The following is an 18,304-nucleotide window of genomic DNA, read 5'->3' as shown; positions in this document are numbered from 1 at the left end:
ATTGTAACGGATTATACATGGCCAATCCTGTCTAGGAACGACCCAATTCGCAACGTTCCGCTTTTCACTCACACATAAAACAAAGAGACGGTGACCTTTTACAAATAAAGCAGTATAATGTATAGAAGCGTAATGTAACGAAACCATTCGTGAAGAATTTTTACATTGTACGTGTACTATTTTCACATAATGAGCAAGCTCCGTGCCGCAGTCGTATTAATTCGTACATTAATAACGTCGATTAATATGCGTTGGTAACATGAAATCCAAAGGTCTTTATGCAAATTTTTATAAGAACGTGATCGGCTTGACTGAAACGATACATATTTCAGATATAAGTTATTACAATACTTATTGCGATGTTACGTTAAAGTGACGAATACCGTAATTTCTTTTATCACTATACCCTGCTGTCGCAATGAAAGTGACAGCAGATGTTCTTGATGGTGTTCTCCAACGAAAAAAAAAAAATATAATTTAAGATAACTTTGCCGCAATACATTTTTCTTCCGGCTTTTGGAAACGGAGGTGCGGCCTGAATGAAATCCCCAGTGGCAAAGGTCACAAGCGTATCAGGATGAATAGATGCACTTTCATCTTACTATATGAAGGCGTACGAAGAAATACATTCATGAAGAACAGCGGAAGGTTATGGAACACATTAGTACTCTAAAACAACGTTCTACTCGATGTTCAAAAGGTTTACGTCTTTCTCGATTTAGTTACCTAGTATGTCCGCTGATCTTACGTGGCGTGTATTTTCTCGCAGTTTATATCAATAAAAACGAAAGTGACGAAGAATTTCAACTTCCTGCGATGTATCAAAACTAGCGACTAGGTGAATTTGTGCAAGATAATTAGTTTAAAAGCAGCACGAAAGTTTTAATTATTAATTATAACATCTAAAAGTATAATAAAATTTTAACTTAATTAGTAAAATAAGTGACGTATAGAATGTTTAAAAAACAGTTAATACCAACAATTAAAGAACAATCATTTTGTTCTTAAATATTTGGTACTTCAAAAATACCAAAAATACTATTCTATTTTCATTTATAAAGTAAATAATTCATAAAAGACGGTTTCTTCTTGAAAGAACAATCAACAGGACATAGTACAACGAGTATGTTAATTTTGTTTCGACTGTTGCTGCTCTATGCAAATTATCTTTCGGATAAATTTCTTACATACTCTGTTCTTTTAAAGTGTATAATTAATTTATTTGCTATAGTTAAAGTAAATTAACTCACAATATAGTTACTTTGTTTGTCTATCTTTAATGAGTCACTATAAAATTTTTTTCTTAATTTAACAGTATAAAAAGTAAGAAATAATTATTCATAAAATTGCATAATTAAAAATGTCGTAATTAAAGACGTAGTAACAGAAATTACTGTACGGTACTAGAAATACGAGAAAATGTTTCAATAAGGACTATAATTGTTCGAATAATTGAATGAATAATTACCAATTAAATGAAGACGTAGGCATATTTTAATGACGTTAGAGGTACCGAGTGAATAAAAAATCTGTTTCAAGTGAAGTAATTGTGTGTGTGTGTGTGTGTGTGTGTGTGTGTGTGTGTGTATCTTCTCAAAAATAGATACATATATTGCAATGCGCGTTCTTACTCTAAATCTGAATCAGTGGATAATCACTGATATCAGTGCCAAGAATGTCACTGGTAATCAGTAAATTAAATGTGAGATTTAATCTAGCTAACTTAGTTAATCTTTATTATATGATCTAACTAATATTGTTTTATGTTTAAATTTAATGAATATTGGAAGATTGAAATTAATATGTAAATATCAATATTTTATATAATACTCAAACATTCTTCCTTTTTTAGTTTAATTTCACTGATTATCAGTACCAAATATACCACTGGGTAATTAGTGACTATTCACTGATTCAGAATTTGAGAGTAAAATTAAAAATAATTAAAACGTGGGTAGAACAAGCCGTCTTTAAAATTAAAAATAGTTACGTGGGTGGGTAGACTGCGATCAAACACAGTCCGATCATACAGTATCCTATTTTATCTTTTAACAACAAATTCTTTAATAAATTGAAATCGATTTTTTTTAGCGACAGAATTGATTATGCACTAAAAAAAAAAGAATTGTGATAAATTAAACTTTAAAGAACAAAATAAATAATTCTAGTTAATTTTAAATAAGATTTAATAAAATTTTTATTTAACTTTAAAATGTATTTATATAAATTTATAAAAAATTACAAAACTATAATAAAAACTGTAATAAAAAATAAGTTTTTCGACATTTTTGCTAAAAAAAAGCTAAATCGAATTAGCCAAAAAATGTGTTGAAAAACTAGTGCGCCAGAAACAGAGATAAATGCAAGCGCTTTAAATTTCAATTTAATACGTATTTTTAATTTTATTCTTTGCTAACACACAATCGTACTATCCACTTTCGTGATGATGTTGCACAATCGGATTAAATTGCAATAAATGAATAACGAAATTTTCAATTAGGTGAAGGATATTTGATAAAATCTTTGTAGTCATCATGCTGATAAGAATTTCCTGTTAATAACCTTGACATGAAATATTTTGTAAGTAGGTCGTGGCCGCAAAAGGATTTTGTAATTGGATTAGAGGTCATCGGGAACATTTCTGATAAAGTCCTCTCTTGTTCCATCCATCTGTGTATTTTAACTTAAACTGTAGGTCGTGAAAATTGTTTGGCAACACTTTTAAGTGGAAACCTCTCCATTCCTTTGTACAATTGATAGGAGAGAAGAAAGAGGACTGGAGTAAATGCGGTTCTCTGCAGGAGTGCATGTCACGTGCGTTCATTTTTTGCAACGTACACCAGTCCAGACAGTTAGCTCCAAACCTCCGATTCTATTATTGAATGTCGAACTCCTTTCCATCATCGACAATTGATATTTTTTTTGCTAACAATCGGACGTGTTCTTACAATTAGTTTGATGTCGTTCTATATCGAAAGGAAATGGAAAATATATTTCTTTTTCTTTCCTATATATTCCGAGACAGTTAAATTTATCGATGTATTTTTAATTTCAAGCTGAACCGCTGAATGAAAAAAAGTATATATTACAAATCGATCGGCTGTCAATACTTCGTATCACGCAAAAATCGTATTAATTTTTTTATTGCGTGAGATAGACAGACTCAAATTTTGCAAAAAACGGCAAATACTAAAAAGAAAAACAGTCCTATATTCACAAAAACAGGTAATATGTCTGCACGATAGAACACAATGCGATTTAAAATGATACGCTTTTTCCAGCCGTGTCAGTGTCGGTGGGTGTCTGGACGCTGGTTGCCATTTCGCTCGAACGCTACTTTGCCATTTGCCGACCATTAAAATCGAGACGATGGCAAACACAGTTTCACGCTTACAAAATGATTGCTGTTGTGTGGACTCTCAGTCTCACATGGAACGTACCAATTCTCATCGTGTCTCAATTAATGAGCTTAAGCGGAGGTAAGAAAACATCCACATTATAAAATTACCTCATTTTTAGATAAATAAAAAAAGAACAGTAACTGACATATATAATGAGCAATTAAATAATCTTACATTTCAAAATTAAAAACTAATTAAATTGTTTTCTTAATTCGTTTTTCTTATTAATTAATTCGTGAATAATTATTAATTAATAGGTACTTAATTCGCAAAAATTTGAATGTCACGGAATATATATTTCATTGTGACATTTACAGTATTTGTAGCAATTTTATTTGTTACAATCGCTTGCTAGATTGAAACTGAAGCTTTAACAGTCGTGTCGACATTTTCATCTCAATTCTATACCAATATCCACTCTGGCCTTCCTCTGAGAATTTCTTTCATCGGCAGCTTATGCATATACATAATATTCAACTACTGGCATATTGAATCCTCAACAATATCGAATATCTATTCCAAAAGAAATTAGGCTGTTTGGTCAAAGTGAAAAACGTTTATTTTAAATAAAATAACGAACAATAAAATAATTACTACTAGCAATTTGTTTTGTATATTACATATTGATTGACCCTATTTATTTAGTGGCTATTCAAAATTTATTTATTACGTAGAAATTTATTATTGAATTGGGAAAGACCGGAGCCGGTTGTCATACGAGATTGATATTAAAAAGCTAATAACTCAATTAGTATATTCAGCAGAGCATTCTCTTCTTTTTATTGTGCAGATTGCTAATATAATATTAAATTGTTGTATAAAATGGACGCAATCTAATTGATATATACATAAATATATCAATTTTAATCGTTAATAATTCGATAAATAATGGTTTGAACCAAAATTAGAAAAGGAACTTTTAGTTCAAAATTCCATTCTCTTTCACTCTTAGAAATATTAATTTAAAGTTATGGGACACTCTGTGTGTACATACATATAATATTTCAAAATCTTATATTCATTTTTTCACATAAAAAAATCATTATTCACACACACATAATAAACATACATACACACACACATACACATACAATATACGACACCCGTCCCAATCTCCCTATAAAATATTGCGTATCTAAATTTAAAAAATTGATTAAAATAATTGATAACGCCCTTGCTTATTATTACTTTTAATCTAATTTAATTAATATCAAATAATACATAATAGAATACGGCTATAGCCAGCAATTATAGCCAGCCATATAGATGCTTATGTTATACGACGAAACTTTTGCAATACTAATCACTTGCTTTGACGTTTCTCGAACTTAATATTGAGATATTGTAAGTCAACCGCGCAGCAATATCAATGTAATCGATACCATATGTGACTTGCTGAGCTTGATATTGAAGCAATGAAAGTCAATTGCACAGCAATGTCAATGTATTATCGATTAAGTGTACACACACACACACACACACACACACACACACACACACACACACACACACACACACACACACACACACACACACACACACACATGTATAAAAGAATTATATTGAGTAAAACAAGATGCATTATTGTTGTTTTAGTGAACATAAATTTCACGGTAAAAAATAATTTATTATATAGTAAAAAAAAAAAAGAAATTACGCAATTTTTTATTTGTTAAAGCTTACAAATTACGAATAAATGAATATCTAATTTTAATTAATGACTTTAAATAATGATTACATCTAAGCTCTTTCTGCGCAAAGAAATACGAAATTAGATCCTTATTTTAACCATATAATTATTTTGCGTTGAGAAAATGTAGACGAGATGAGGATGTGGCGATAATACGATCTCTCCTCTCTTGTTAGTTATACCAAAACTTCACATGTTTTACGGCCGAACGGTCAAAGAACTTTTTCGAATCGTGTGGCAATTTTAGGAAGGCATAAGTGTCGCGAGGAATGGCCGAGCGTCGGCGCCGAAAGAGCTTACAATCTCTTCCTAGACGGTACACTGCTTCTGATACCATTGCTGCTTATGAGTTTGGCTTACTCACTGATAGCGATAAAACTTTGGCGTGGCTTGAAGCTCGAGATCCGACAGTCATCGACATGTACCAGAAGACGTAAGTGAAGTGTCGCTTCGATATACGGAACGTAGATATGACAGTACCAATTTTCGCGCGTCGAATCCTGCTGCGTCGGCATCGGGAGGGTCTTGGAAAAATATTTTCCAAAGCTGCTACTATGTTAATTTCATTTTATTTATACTAATTTTGTTACAAAATCTATTGGACGGAAAATTTATGAGATATATCGACATAACTTTTTTGGCCATTTTATTTTTATATTTGTCTATATTATTAAGATCGAAAGTTGTAAACGTTATGAATTACAGTCGGGAGAATGGAATCTAACGCAACGATTCGAGGCTCGAGTTACAACAACAATAACGATCGAGATGCAAGGACGACTATGGTATTTGACGCTTGCGGTCCAACTTCGAGATCGCGGCGCAACTTCTCGTCTTCCTCGAGGCACTTTCAAGGCGCTTCTCAAGGTGTACCATCTAGGGTGAGAAAATACTGAGCAAACATCACCTTGGGATAGAAATTCCGATTATCATGATCTATGTAATGAAAACCGAGGCCAGAAGTCAAATGCATTAATTGCTTAAATTATTTGACCTGTAATATTATTTTCTCTTGATTCTGCAATCGTAACATTGGACTTGTAAGATCCGAATTTAAATAATGAATTCTAATATAAAAAAGCGATAAAAATTATCTTCTTACTATTTTTCATAACGTATATTTTAATAAAAATTGTTAACACATACAAAAAACCTGAAATTTAACAGAAATTTTTATCAAATAAAAAAAAAATAAGATAGAAAGGAATTAAAAATGTGAAATTTTTATTTTCTTTTAATATATTTATATTTTAAATACTGCATGTGAGATTCAACATTACGATTAGCGTGATTGGATTCTATTTTATTCATTGTAAAGCTTAAAATACGTAATTAAATGTGACATTCAATAAATGTATTAAAACATATTTGTATTAATAATATTGTAATTATTCTCGAGATTAATACTAAATTCCATTGTTTTCATTACCACTTTATTAATTAACAACAAGACCGTGGTTTCAATTGTAATTTACGGAGGTGACCAAGTGCATCATTAACTTCCCCTGGCTAATTGAGATTTCATGATCCAATGAAATAGCCCGCGGCTAGACATCGGATAAATTCACGCAATTAGGATGGCAAATTAATCTATCTACCGTCTTGAGAACATTCACACCGAGCGTATATAGTGATTAACCGAGACATCGCGTTTCTCTTCCTCCTTTTTTAAAAGAAGGTGCGGTTACCACGGACAGTAGTCTCCAGGGTGCTTACTGGCAAGTGTCACGGTACAGATTTGTCTCAGGCATCCCGGATTCAGATACGAGCGAACGGAAGTGGCTGCTTAACGCGAGACACGAAGGATATCGCTAACGAGGATCAGCAGGATACACCTTGTCCACTCACCAGACAACACGTGATACGTAGTAATTACATGGGGAAGAGCATCGAGGCGAAGAAGAAGGTACGTACAGATTCCTGATTGATCGCGAATTGGATTGCCCTCTCAGCAGAGCGAATCACAATTTCCGTAACAAATATTTAATACAAGATCACGTGTGAGCTTTGCATGCATATAAAGCGCGCATTGTAAGTTCTCTCGCCGTGGCGTTCGGCATTTCTCGTTTCTACGAAATCGTGAGATCTGGAACAAGCGTCGGAAAAACGCGTTGCCTGGCGGTGCACGCCAAGCTGCAAGATGTTTATCAGCGCTTCGTGGTTGTATTAACCTTTTATTATCCACTTGGTGCGCGACTGCCTCCCAAAGAATCCTATATTCCTACTTTGCAAATACAGAGCATAACATTTAGAGAGAGACCGTAATATTTTCCATATATTTGCACGTAAGACGATTTAATCTCGCGCACACGGGACGTTGATCATGCCATGCTTAAGGGAGCCGACACTCGTGGTACCGGAATATACAACAAGACAACAACCGCTTTATATAATATGAGACCCAGTTAGAAACATGTCCACCTGAAACAGGTGACCGCGCTCGTCACTTATTCATTAAACGCGAATACCATTGGTGTTGCAGGTGATCAGGATGCTCTTCGTAATAGTCCTCGAGTTCTTCGTGTGCTGGGCACCGTTGCACGTAATCAATACGTGGTACCTTTTCTCGCCCGAACTGGTGTATTCGGTCGTCGGTAGCACCGGCATTAGCCTAGTGCAATTGTTGGCATACGTCTCGAGCTGCTGCAATCCGATCACGTACTGTTTCATGAACAGAAAATTTCGCCAAGCATTCCTCGGGCTCTTCGACTGCCATCGCTGTTGGAGGTAAAATCTAGACGAAGCCGTGCGTATACGTTTTTCGTTACAATAGCGATTTAAAAGGATTTATCACGACGTAAGGCGAAGCTTCACCATCAAGTCGGCCCTCTTTACGAGTTGTACCGGTTGGTTTGGCTGACGGAGTGCAGGATTAATTTCGCGGAAGATACGTCGGGCTTCCGCAATCGGATAGAAAGACTTGCAATTACGTAACAGCCGTTCTTAAGCCCCAAACTTGCTAACACGTTCTCGCTTTTAGACAAAAAACCGTAAAGGTCGGCGAAGTTTGTTCTATAAAATATTTTTAAATTAAATATACAACATAATATTAAAATTATAAAATAGTATGTGCATTAAAGTCTCGGTGCTCTGTTAATAAACTTTGGATAATATTTTTAAAAGTACCTCGGGGAAAAGAGAGGATATATTGATTCAATTGCAAGATTTTTAAGGGAAAAGTCACACGAATTAACGTCTGGTGCAAACGCTTTTAAACTGAAAATAAACGTTCGCGTAAACGAGCGTGCATTTTATTTTAGGGTAGGTTGCAGACACAGCGACATCGCAATGGCGGCCACCGGAAATGCCGGACAAACTGGCAATAACAGCGAATTAAGTGGAAACGACTCAACAGTGTATCTGGGCAAAGCGTCCCTCGCCGCTAGATCAGGTATCATTGCACTGCTAAATTGATCATTTTGTTATAGTTATATTATATTCTCAGATTCGATTGCACGAATTCAAATTTCCAAGATCCTATTATGATACCGTGATATTATGCAATACAGCGTATACGTAACGACCAGAATTCCATCAAATTATCATAGTATTATGCGATGTCGTCACATTCAAGATTTTGTCGTTTTACCACGTGAAATTTTAGGAAATTTCTTATTTGTTTGGAAATCGCGGTTTCTATTCATGCCTGATATTTATAAAAAAAATATAAATAAAACAAATATTTACCTCTTGTTTAGTCTGGTTGATACTAAAGCATCAACGTGATCGATAATGGTCTGCCACATACATCCGCTAGCTACACGTTAGAGTTCCCGCGATGTAATTTTCACGATACCGGTTTACATTAACCGTATATATATATATACATTTCCCTAAACTTTTGAATGAACAATTAGTCCTGCTCTAATTCCTACTTGTCCGAAGCTTAATTATTGTATCCATCCCAAATGAAAATGTTCTTAGTCTGCGTGTCTGATACTAAAATGACAATAAAATACAAAGTCGCACGATGCAGGATTTAATACTACTTGATTTATTGTTTTAACAGATTTTCCATAAATAATACAGAAAAATAAAAGCAATATTTAAATAAATAATATTTCTATACAGCCGATATTAAACTGATATGTGAAATTAATCATTAATTTTTGAGATTTGAATTATAACGTTGTAAAATATAATGTTAATACATTTCGATATATTTTGCAACATGTGACATATAAAATTTAAGTAATATTTATGATGCTTTACGATCTGTTTGTTTTTAACGTATAATAAAATAAAATTTTCTCTCAGTATTTTTACAGAAAAAGTGAAAGTAAAATGTTTCTGTGTAGGAAAGCTAACAATAATATTGGCTTTGAAATTGGTTTTATATTACATAAGTATGCCCAATTGCGAACTGAAACTTGCCATTTCTGCTTAGAATTTTAAATTATACTTGAAAAATGAAAAAAATCATTGTTATTTCAGTTATAAAAGGAACTAATGGTAATTTTGAATTTAAACGCCACAATGAAATTTCGAGTACCATATACATATAACTGATGTAGTACTTAAGCGGATTGTATATAACTTAATGAACAGTAATGATTGAATTTCATAGAAACTATAAGCGCTGCTTGTCTCGAAATATTCTATCCGAACTTTGTGTGGAGATAATACTACACGGTTCTCTTTTTCTCTCTTCCTTTCTCTCGATGAATAAATGCATTGTCCCATTTTTATCCTCGAAAATTCACCAAGTATGCATTTCGTCGTAATCTTTATTTTATCTGTGCAAAATATTAACTCGTGTAAATGTGTGTAGGTATATGTGTGTGTGAAAAATGGTATGTATTTTAATAAGTGGTTTTCACTAAAACTGTATATATTCGGATAATTGAAAACTTGAATTATTCGAAATAATTATGCGATTACAAAAGATCACAACGATCACATCTGAATTTTAATTAAAAGAGATGTTAACAATCTATGTAAATTTGCAAATTTACCTGGCACATAAATTTTAAATATATATTTTTATATCATATACCGATTACAAAAATTACAAAAATGTACAGTATTTTTTATAATTTTATATTCTGATTCAGATTATAGATTTCAAAGATTCGCGTAAATTCAAGAACGTCAAGATTTAAATTATCCGCAAATCCAAATGAATAAACAAATAATCATCTCGAATTATTTGAATATCCGCAAAATCCAAATTGTTATTTACTATCCTATCGTCACTTCACGATAAGGAAATATTATTTCAGAGGTAGTGCGGTTGCTGGAGGAGGAAGATCGTGTCTAGTATAAGTCGTGTAGATTATGCGACGTGACGGTGCGACCGCATGTATTTCTGCCCCAACCTCGCGAGGAGGAAGACTTTCTTCTGAAAATATCCTGGCCGCCCGTTGACAAGATCGCTTCTCGCACAAGTGGTAAGAAACTCGCACATCCCGAACCGTCTCATTGCTCATCGAGATCTTCCTGCGTGGACAATCTCCACTTCCTTTACGATTGACTGAAGTGAAACGACGTTGACGTGATTTCCAATGTTCTGTGACGTGATTCCCAATGTTCTATATACGAAATCTTTGGCCTAACAGAAACTCAGATCTCATTTTTTTATAACTTCAGTTAGATTATAAAATATCAATATTTGAAAGAAAAAAAATCCGTGTTGTGTCTTTCCAAATTCGCGTCGAGAATTATTTTTATATTCAAATTAATCGCGCGGTTAATAATTTTAAAAAATTAATGCTTTTGTAGACATTTTAATCGAATAAAGAATAAAAATCTTATAGATATATAATAATTCTACATGTATAAAAGAAATTAATTTGTCAAACGTGTTATAAGTACGTTAATGAACTTATAAAATTATTAAAATTAATACTTGTCAGTAGAACGTTACGTATGATCGATTAATATATTCTTAATAACAATAATATATTTCAAAGTGATGGACGTAAATTAAAAGTTATATTTTTGCATCGCAGTTTTTTCTTATCTTATCCTTTAAATACAACAATAATATAATAACGCTGTAAATATTCGCGATAGCGTAAAACGTACCGTTCCCTAAAGATTAATAATTAATAATTAACCTGATTTTAACGAGATAATATCTTACGTTTGAATTAAAAAAATGACAAAATGCTTTCGGCACTTTCACAGGCGAGCTCTTAACCCGGAGCTATAAAGTATATTTATCTAGTAAACACAGTTTTATACGGAAAACAAACACAGTTATACCATTTCTGCTTAACGCCTGCTCATTTATGTTACTTACGCTTATTTCGAGAGACGGTTTTAAATTTCATGTTTGCGCGTACCTAGTTATTAGATATTTTACATTTATTGCAATTGCAGCATAAACCGCGTTTAATTCAATTTTACATGATTTTCTGTGAAAATGGCGAAATTTCGCGCTTCGAGAAATGCCCGGCACGTGGCGTTCAAGAATCTTTCATAAGATGCATTACTCAACATAGAAATATGCCGTATGATATGTAGTTCGCATATCTTTCGTGCATATTTTTGATACACCTGTTGCACACGATTCATGGATCTGTCAAAGAATAACCCTTAAATGATAGCGTAAAGTATACAACCGCATTACTTGTCCACACGGAGCATCAAAGCGGTATTTACTCATACTCTCTCATATTTATATGATGGCGTTTCAGTGTATTACGTTCGTGAAAACGCAAGCGTTTCTCGTGTAAACTCGTGTTACGTAACCGTTCTAAAAGATTTATTTCATCTTTATTGTATTTTTGTATACCGTACCTTTTTAAAGAAATATTTTATTAATGAAGCACTGTATAGCAATATTTTATTAGTCAAACGTCGAGTTTCGTTACGTTTAGAAAATGATACGAATATTTCAGCAATAAGAGACGACTTTTTAAACGATGCATTCATCGAATAACTGTGTTTGTTTTGATACATTTTTTAATCAATTTTATATGATATTTTATTTGCAATATACGTTATTTATTTATCAGAAATATTTAGAAAGATTTATATAAGTATGTATCTCCCTCTTTACAAAACTATCACGCTCGTTATATTATATAAGAAAATATAAAATACTGCGTAAATTATATAATTATAATAAGATGGACATCGCAGCTCAGCAGCATTATAAAATAATTATTCGCGCAAAGATGCAAATTGTATTATAAGTAATAAAATGAACCTCACGACGTTCAATATTCTTCTGAAATATTCAAGAAACATTCGAAAGTTCTTCTCGCGAGATGTATATCGAAATAGAATAAGATTTGATCGACTTTACAGATAGATACTATGCAGAAATGTTTAATAAACTTTTTTCAACACAATTCTGCGGTTTGGATTATTTTTTGATCAAGCTTTTTTCTTCGCTCTCTCCTGATCTTATTATTAGACATGTCCTTCAGTTCTCCAACTTTTCCTCCAACGACGTTGAAGAAGTGTTCCATTTTATTGTTTGTGCGCGTTGATTTCTAGGTATAGAAAAAAGTTTCTGCGCTTTTCCGAATGAATTTTAAATCGAAGAATAAACCACAACTTTTTTACTACAACTATGCTGACTAAGAAAACACAAAGCAGATGAGGAATGGCATTATAAACGTTTCATTGATTTCATTAATCTGAATTTATTTTTTTTTTTTTTTTAATTATATTTAAATAATTTTATTCCCTCATTAAATTTGGTATAGCAAAAACAGATATCCATCATTTGGCGATATCGGCATAAAATAAATCAAAGGAAAATCAATTATGAAATATATACGTACTACAGCTTTTTTCTGTTGCGCAACCCATCGATTAACACAGAGATATAAATATATTTGTATGTGCTTTCATTCAATTTTTGGTCCACGCTGGTTTTGTTGATATACTCGACGTTGTCAAAGGCTATATTTATTGCACTAGAAAATTGGTTATAAACTGCAAAGGGATTTTTGAATCATGCGTTTGCTGTGGAGCACAATAAATAAATAAGAGAACATAAAATAAATTTAAAAAAGTTTACCGCTCTTTGTTATACTTGTTGAACTATCTATGTACGTTTCGACAAATCAAGCAATTATAAAAAGGATTTTTTTATTCTTCTTCTTCATACTAGGAAGATATATGTTAAACTTTGAAAATTAATAAAAAATTTAATTAAAAATTTCTCAATGGAATTTAATATCAAAAGATTCCCTCAATTTTTCCCATGTACCGATCGTCACTCTCTTTTACACACACACGCGCACGCACGCTCTCTCTCTCTCTCTCTCTCTCTCTTTTTCTCTCCCCTCTCCCTTTCTTTCTTAGATTAATAATTCTTTTACTGAAAAGCTTGGCGTAAAAATAGATTATATCCCAACGCACATGAGGTTTTGCAAAACTCAGAGAAGGATATTGTCCCACATAGGTTATTTGATCTTGTATCTTATCAATCCATAAGGATTTACCCCAACGTGATTATTAATACGAGGCCGGTTTTAAAGAATAAAAATCTGAAGAGTAAAAATATGTTACATCAATATACAGGATAATTCATAAGTGTAAAAAAATATATTCTCCGGTTTATTTTATAAAGAAATAAGGTCCTATTATTATATATATGTCCTAAAGTGCATTGTTTTTAAGTACTTTCATGACTCATATGAATTTAAAAATTTATTCCCATTGGTATTCAAAAATGATTCCTAATATGTAGGCATATTAAATTTGATTAAAATGTCTGTAAGCGTTTTCTACATTTTCAAAATTTTTGTATTTCTTTTCTCAACTTTAACATCCAGTATTTTGAAAACAAAACACTTTAGGATATGTGTTCATAGAATCTTTTCTTCAAAAAAATAAGATAAGGACCATCTCCTTAAATTTGTTACACTTACTTCAAAATCACCTTGAATAACATTGTATTTGTTGTTCCAATATCTAATTCCGTTCTTGCAACGAAAAATTTCGCGAGAATAGGACAGAAATAAAGTTATTGAATAAATTAATTAACAAGACATGCACGAGATAGCTCTCATGTTACTTTCTCATGTGGCTTTTTATGAGTTTCAAAAAGTTTGGCAGGCGTCTGATGCACGATACGTTGAATAATAAGACCTCCTGAGACATTATGCATAATGCATTACGGTTTTGCGTTGCGTTTCACGAACAGTTATCGTTCCTAGACTATTACTATTTAATGAAAATTCTCTTTACTTTATGACGGATTTAATTCAATTTTTTAGCTGAAATCTCTTCTCTCGTGGTACAAACTTATAAATAATTCAGTAATCTCCAAAGCTCTTGAGGTGCAAAGAATTATTTAAAGAATCTCTACTTTGTTTCTCTGTCTTTTATATCTATTATAGTTTATATCATTTTACTGTTCTTGAAAGCGCCATCCTTTGATTAATAAGATTAAGATTCTTTCGTCACCTCGAATCGAGAAAGTAACACATTAGTAACTTGTATCTCATTTATTTAAATATATTCATGCGCTACATAAAAATGTACAAATACATGTAAAAATATACTAATTACCAAAACTAATATTACAAATTGTTAATACATGCAGTAATATACGAACGTTTAGTTGATACATTTAATTAATTCCTGTTATCCCTTTTCTCTCATTACCTATTTCAAGTTATTTATACATATATAATTATAATTATATTATGATATTATGCAATATGTAAATTGAAAAGCTGGCCGATAAATTATTTGATTATCTAAAATTGACTAGGAGTACTGTTGTTTCTTGCAAAACTTGTCATACATGTTACATGAGAATAGGGACAATAGAAAAGCCACTTTAATTTGCATTTTGAATTAATGGTTGAAGTTAACTGGACCATTCAATAGCGTAAACCAGATTTAGTATCACTGCTGTCAGACAACCATTATATAATCAGTCTTCGGGAAACATGTATTTTTGCAGTTGCATTCATGATACGTATTTTAATTTATATAATAGTCGATAGCAACTTGTTAACACAACTTTACAACTAATTAGTAACTCGAAAGAGAAAATCCTGTTTAGGTACTATTAATTAACGGCAAATCATGAGCAGTTACTGGTTTATAACTATTACATACATACGTATTTTATGTACATTTTATACTTTATAATTTATATTTTACTGTTTACTTGTATACGTACTAGTACATACTTATTATATATTATATACGTGTGTATGTATCACTTGCTTCAAAATCTTAAAATTTAATTATCTCTTTAAAATTAAAGAAGTTCATGATATTTTTCAATATTTACTTTTTTACACAGATCGAAAACAATCGAATAAAATACAATACCGTAAATTTAATGTAACATGATACAAAATTATCCCGTGATGTATGTAAAGAACTTTCAACTATAATTCACAGAATAATTTACGTTTTAGTTTAAAAATAATAGAATGGAGTGTCTCATTGTCTATGCAAAACGAGCAGCTTAATCCTCTTCCTAGTTACGAAAAATTTATCATTCGAATAGCGGAAAGGAAGACGAAGTGTGCTAAAAGGATTTCCTATCTACTTGCTCATGTCCTTAGAATTCTAAGACTCATGATTATATTGAGAGATAAAAATCGTACAATAAAAAGCACCTTTAATCTATCTCTTTTTTTCACATCACTTTATAATTACTTTGACTTACTCCCTCAGGTTATGCTTTAGAATTCACATGCAAAAAAAGTTAAATTGCTATCAAAAGCAAGATAGTCTTTTCACAAAGTATCCAAGTCTTCCAACATAATGGCATTATCTTGAAAAATTATGATTTCCTTGTTGGAAATTTAAATAGCAAAGCTTTTAGAATTCTTTATCATTACATAGTTCACTCACTATGTTCACATTCATTCTAAACTAGAACAAAAATGTTCTTAGATATTAATTTCCAACAACGCATTGTGTGAATAAATATTGTAAATTTTATTAATTCATAAGAAAAAAGATCAAGAAATATAATTTAAATTATATTTTTGTCTAACTTACATGAAAACAATCAGAGTCAAAAATATTGCTAGTAAAATTGAATAAAAAGGAACTTGTGAAGATATATGTATGTATATTTGTTGTGTGTAAAAAAATTTAATTTTGCGATATGCGTTGAATCAACAGGTTTTTTTTACACATTCTTTGCATGATCTTATTATTATAATTACGAGGGTTTTATAACTTTTGAACACGATTTTTTTTTAACTCTTCATAATTACAAACTGTAATTGTGAATAATAAATAATGTTAAGTCTACAGTAGATAGTTCAAAAAATGCCGATGTAAAAACTTTCAATAGTTTCTTATTGTAAAAAAATTAAGACATTTTGAAAAGATTTTCAATTGTGCGAAAAATAGCGATGGAATGTGGAACAAAACGATGAATATATACTGATTAAAGATACATATAAAAATAAAATTTTTGAGTTTCTTTAAAAGATTGAAATATTTCGTTCCCTTATTAGAATATTATGTTCTCTCAGACTATGTCACTTAGATTTAGATTGTCTATGCAAACAACTTGCGAATATCTGTTTCAACAATATCAAGATTCATCTGCTTGCAGTGTTCCACGATTATCGGCACGATATCCGGGCGTGCACGGCGTATATATGTATATCAAATTGATTTACTACGAGCAAAGTGCTTTTTCCGACTTTGCGATTTGTACGGTGTGGACAACTTTGATATTGATCAGCTTTATTTCAGCTATAGTGCTCAGAATAAAAAATAGCAAAAAAATAGCAAAAAATTTGTATGTTTTTCAATAATTCATTTGGATATACATTACTCCAAAAAATTAAAACTTTAACTATTTTATCTTTTAAAAATAGAAAATTCGAGAATATAACTTCGTTAAAAATAAGAGACGATGATTCGTCATAACAAGATGATACAAAAGCATTTTAGCTTAAAGTCTCTACTTTTTAGATCGGTAGTTTAGATAATAGTAAGATCTAATTGATTTTTTATGAAGCTACGTGGATGCAAATGGAGATTCGTCATATCTGAAAATTTTTTACAAATTTTACAAAGTTCCAGAAGTGAATTAAAAATCGCATGCAAAAGCAGCTTTTGAAAGAATAAACGTTTATCTTTAATTTGCATAATTTTTGAGCGTTCAAGCTTTAAAATGCTTTTTATGTCATCTCATTATGAACATTTTTAACAAGATTATACTTTCTTGAAATTGTCTATTTTTGGCAGAATAGAGGTACCCATTATTTTTTGGCATAGTGTAAATATATATATATTTTTCCAAGCAATAAATTTTCAATCATCGTTTGAAATGTTTAAAACCGTTTATTCATTACAACATAAAATATTTCATTGCAATTATACATATTTATGTACTTGTATTAATCGAATCTATCAATTCATCGCTATAAATAATGAAATAACTTTATATACTAGTTTCTCTTGTTTATAATGCTAAATATTTACACACATTAAATTGAACAATGCAAGGTGCATTTAAGTGTATGCGGGATAATTCATTTACGCGTTATGCGGGTATCGACATAGAAAGATTAATTGATTATGTATCTACGTATATTTTAATTATAAAAATTTTGAATAAATTGCGAATTTATTACAAAATATATCACATTTTGTTAATTTATTAATTAATAATTAATTAATTAATTAACCAAATGTTTTGTGATATAATCGCGATTTACTCAAATTTACAATAATAATCAATTAACTTTTTTCAAAAAATTAATAATAATAATTTTTTTATAACAATTAGTTCAGCACTTAATCCTACGTTATTTTAGCTCCAATGACAAGTTTTGCAAACAATCTTACAAAGTTTCATTGGAATCTTTACTATCCTCTATTGCAGCTAATTTAGTTATGTAAAATTTGGAAACTTTTGCACTATAAACATATATAAATACAGTTTGTTTAATGTATAAATATTAACATTTGTAAAAATGACTCCAATACATTCTTAAAAAAGTACTGTTTGATAGACGATTGATATCATAAACCAACATTTTCAGCATGATATATAAATTATTTTTCATGACACTCCGTATGTCAAAAAGTGAGAACGATTTATGGTTTAACAGACAGTTTTATTATTGTCACACCCTAGTTTTCATGAGAAAAACTTTTAGTTAACAATAGACATTCTATTTAATAACGGATATCTTCTTAACATAATTTTTAACTTTAGAGGAAAAGATGATATTATGGCACCTCAGTTACATTTTACACAATAACTCTCTATGTTAATAATCAATATTTAAATTTAAAACTGAACAATTAC

At 31.1% G+C, this 18,304-nt stretch overlaps 1 protein-coding gene across 1 annotated transcript in view; it reads left to right on the top strand.

Moving 5' to 3' along the window:
• LOC108745456 (cholecystokinin receptor-like) overlaps positions 1–10,496 on the top strand; it is a 27,003-nt gene extending 16,507 nt beyond the window's left edge. The window contains exons 3-9 of the mRNA XM_018481619.1: positions 3,282–3,479; positions 5,339–5,524; positions 5,797–5,972; positions 6,767–6,997; positions 7,574–7,818; positions 8,352–8,482; positions 10,314–10,496. Coding sequence (XP_018337121.1) covers positions 3,282–3,479; positions 5,339–5,524; positions 5,797–5,972; positions 6,767–6,997; positions 7,574–7,818; positions 8,352–8,482; positions 10,314–10,351 — 1,205 coding nt within the window. The 3' untranslated portion in view covers positions 10,352–10,496. The remainder of the gene's footprint in view (positions 1–3,281; positions 3,480–5,338; positions 5,525–5,796; positions 5,973–6,766; positions 6,998–7,573; positions 7,819–8,351; positions 8,483–10,313) is intronic.
• The last annotated feature ends 7,808 nt before the right edge of the window (positions 10,497–18,304 follow it).

This window comes from Trachymyrmex septentrionalis, unplaced genomic scaffold (assembly GCF_001594115.1).
Source record: "Trachymyrmex septentrionalis isolate Tsep2-gDNA-1 unplaced genomic scaffold, Tsep1.0 scaffold14, whole genome shotgun sequence".
Lineage (NCBI taxonomy): Eukaryota > Metazoa > Arthropoda > Insecta > Hymenoptera > Formicidae > Trachymyrmex > Trachymyrmex septentrionalis.
Note: the sequence above shows the minus strand (reverse complement) of the source record. Positions and strands in the feature narration are given on the sequence as shown.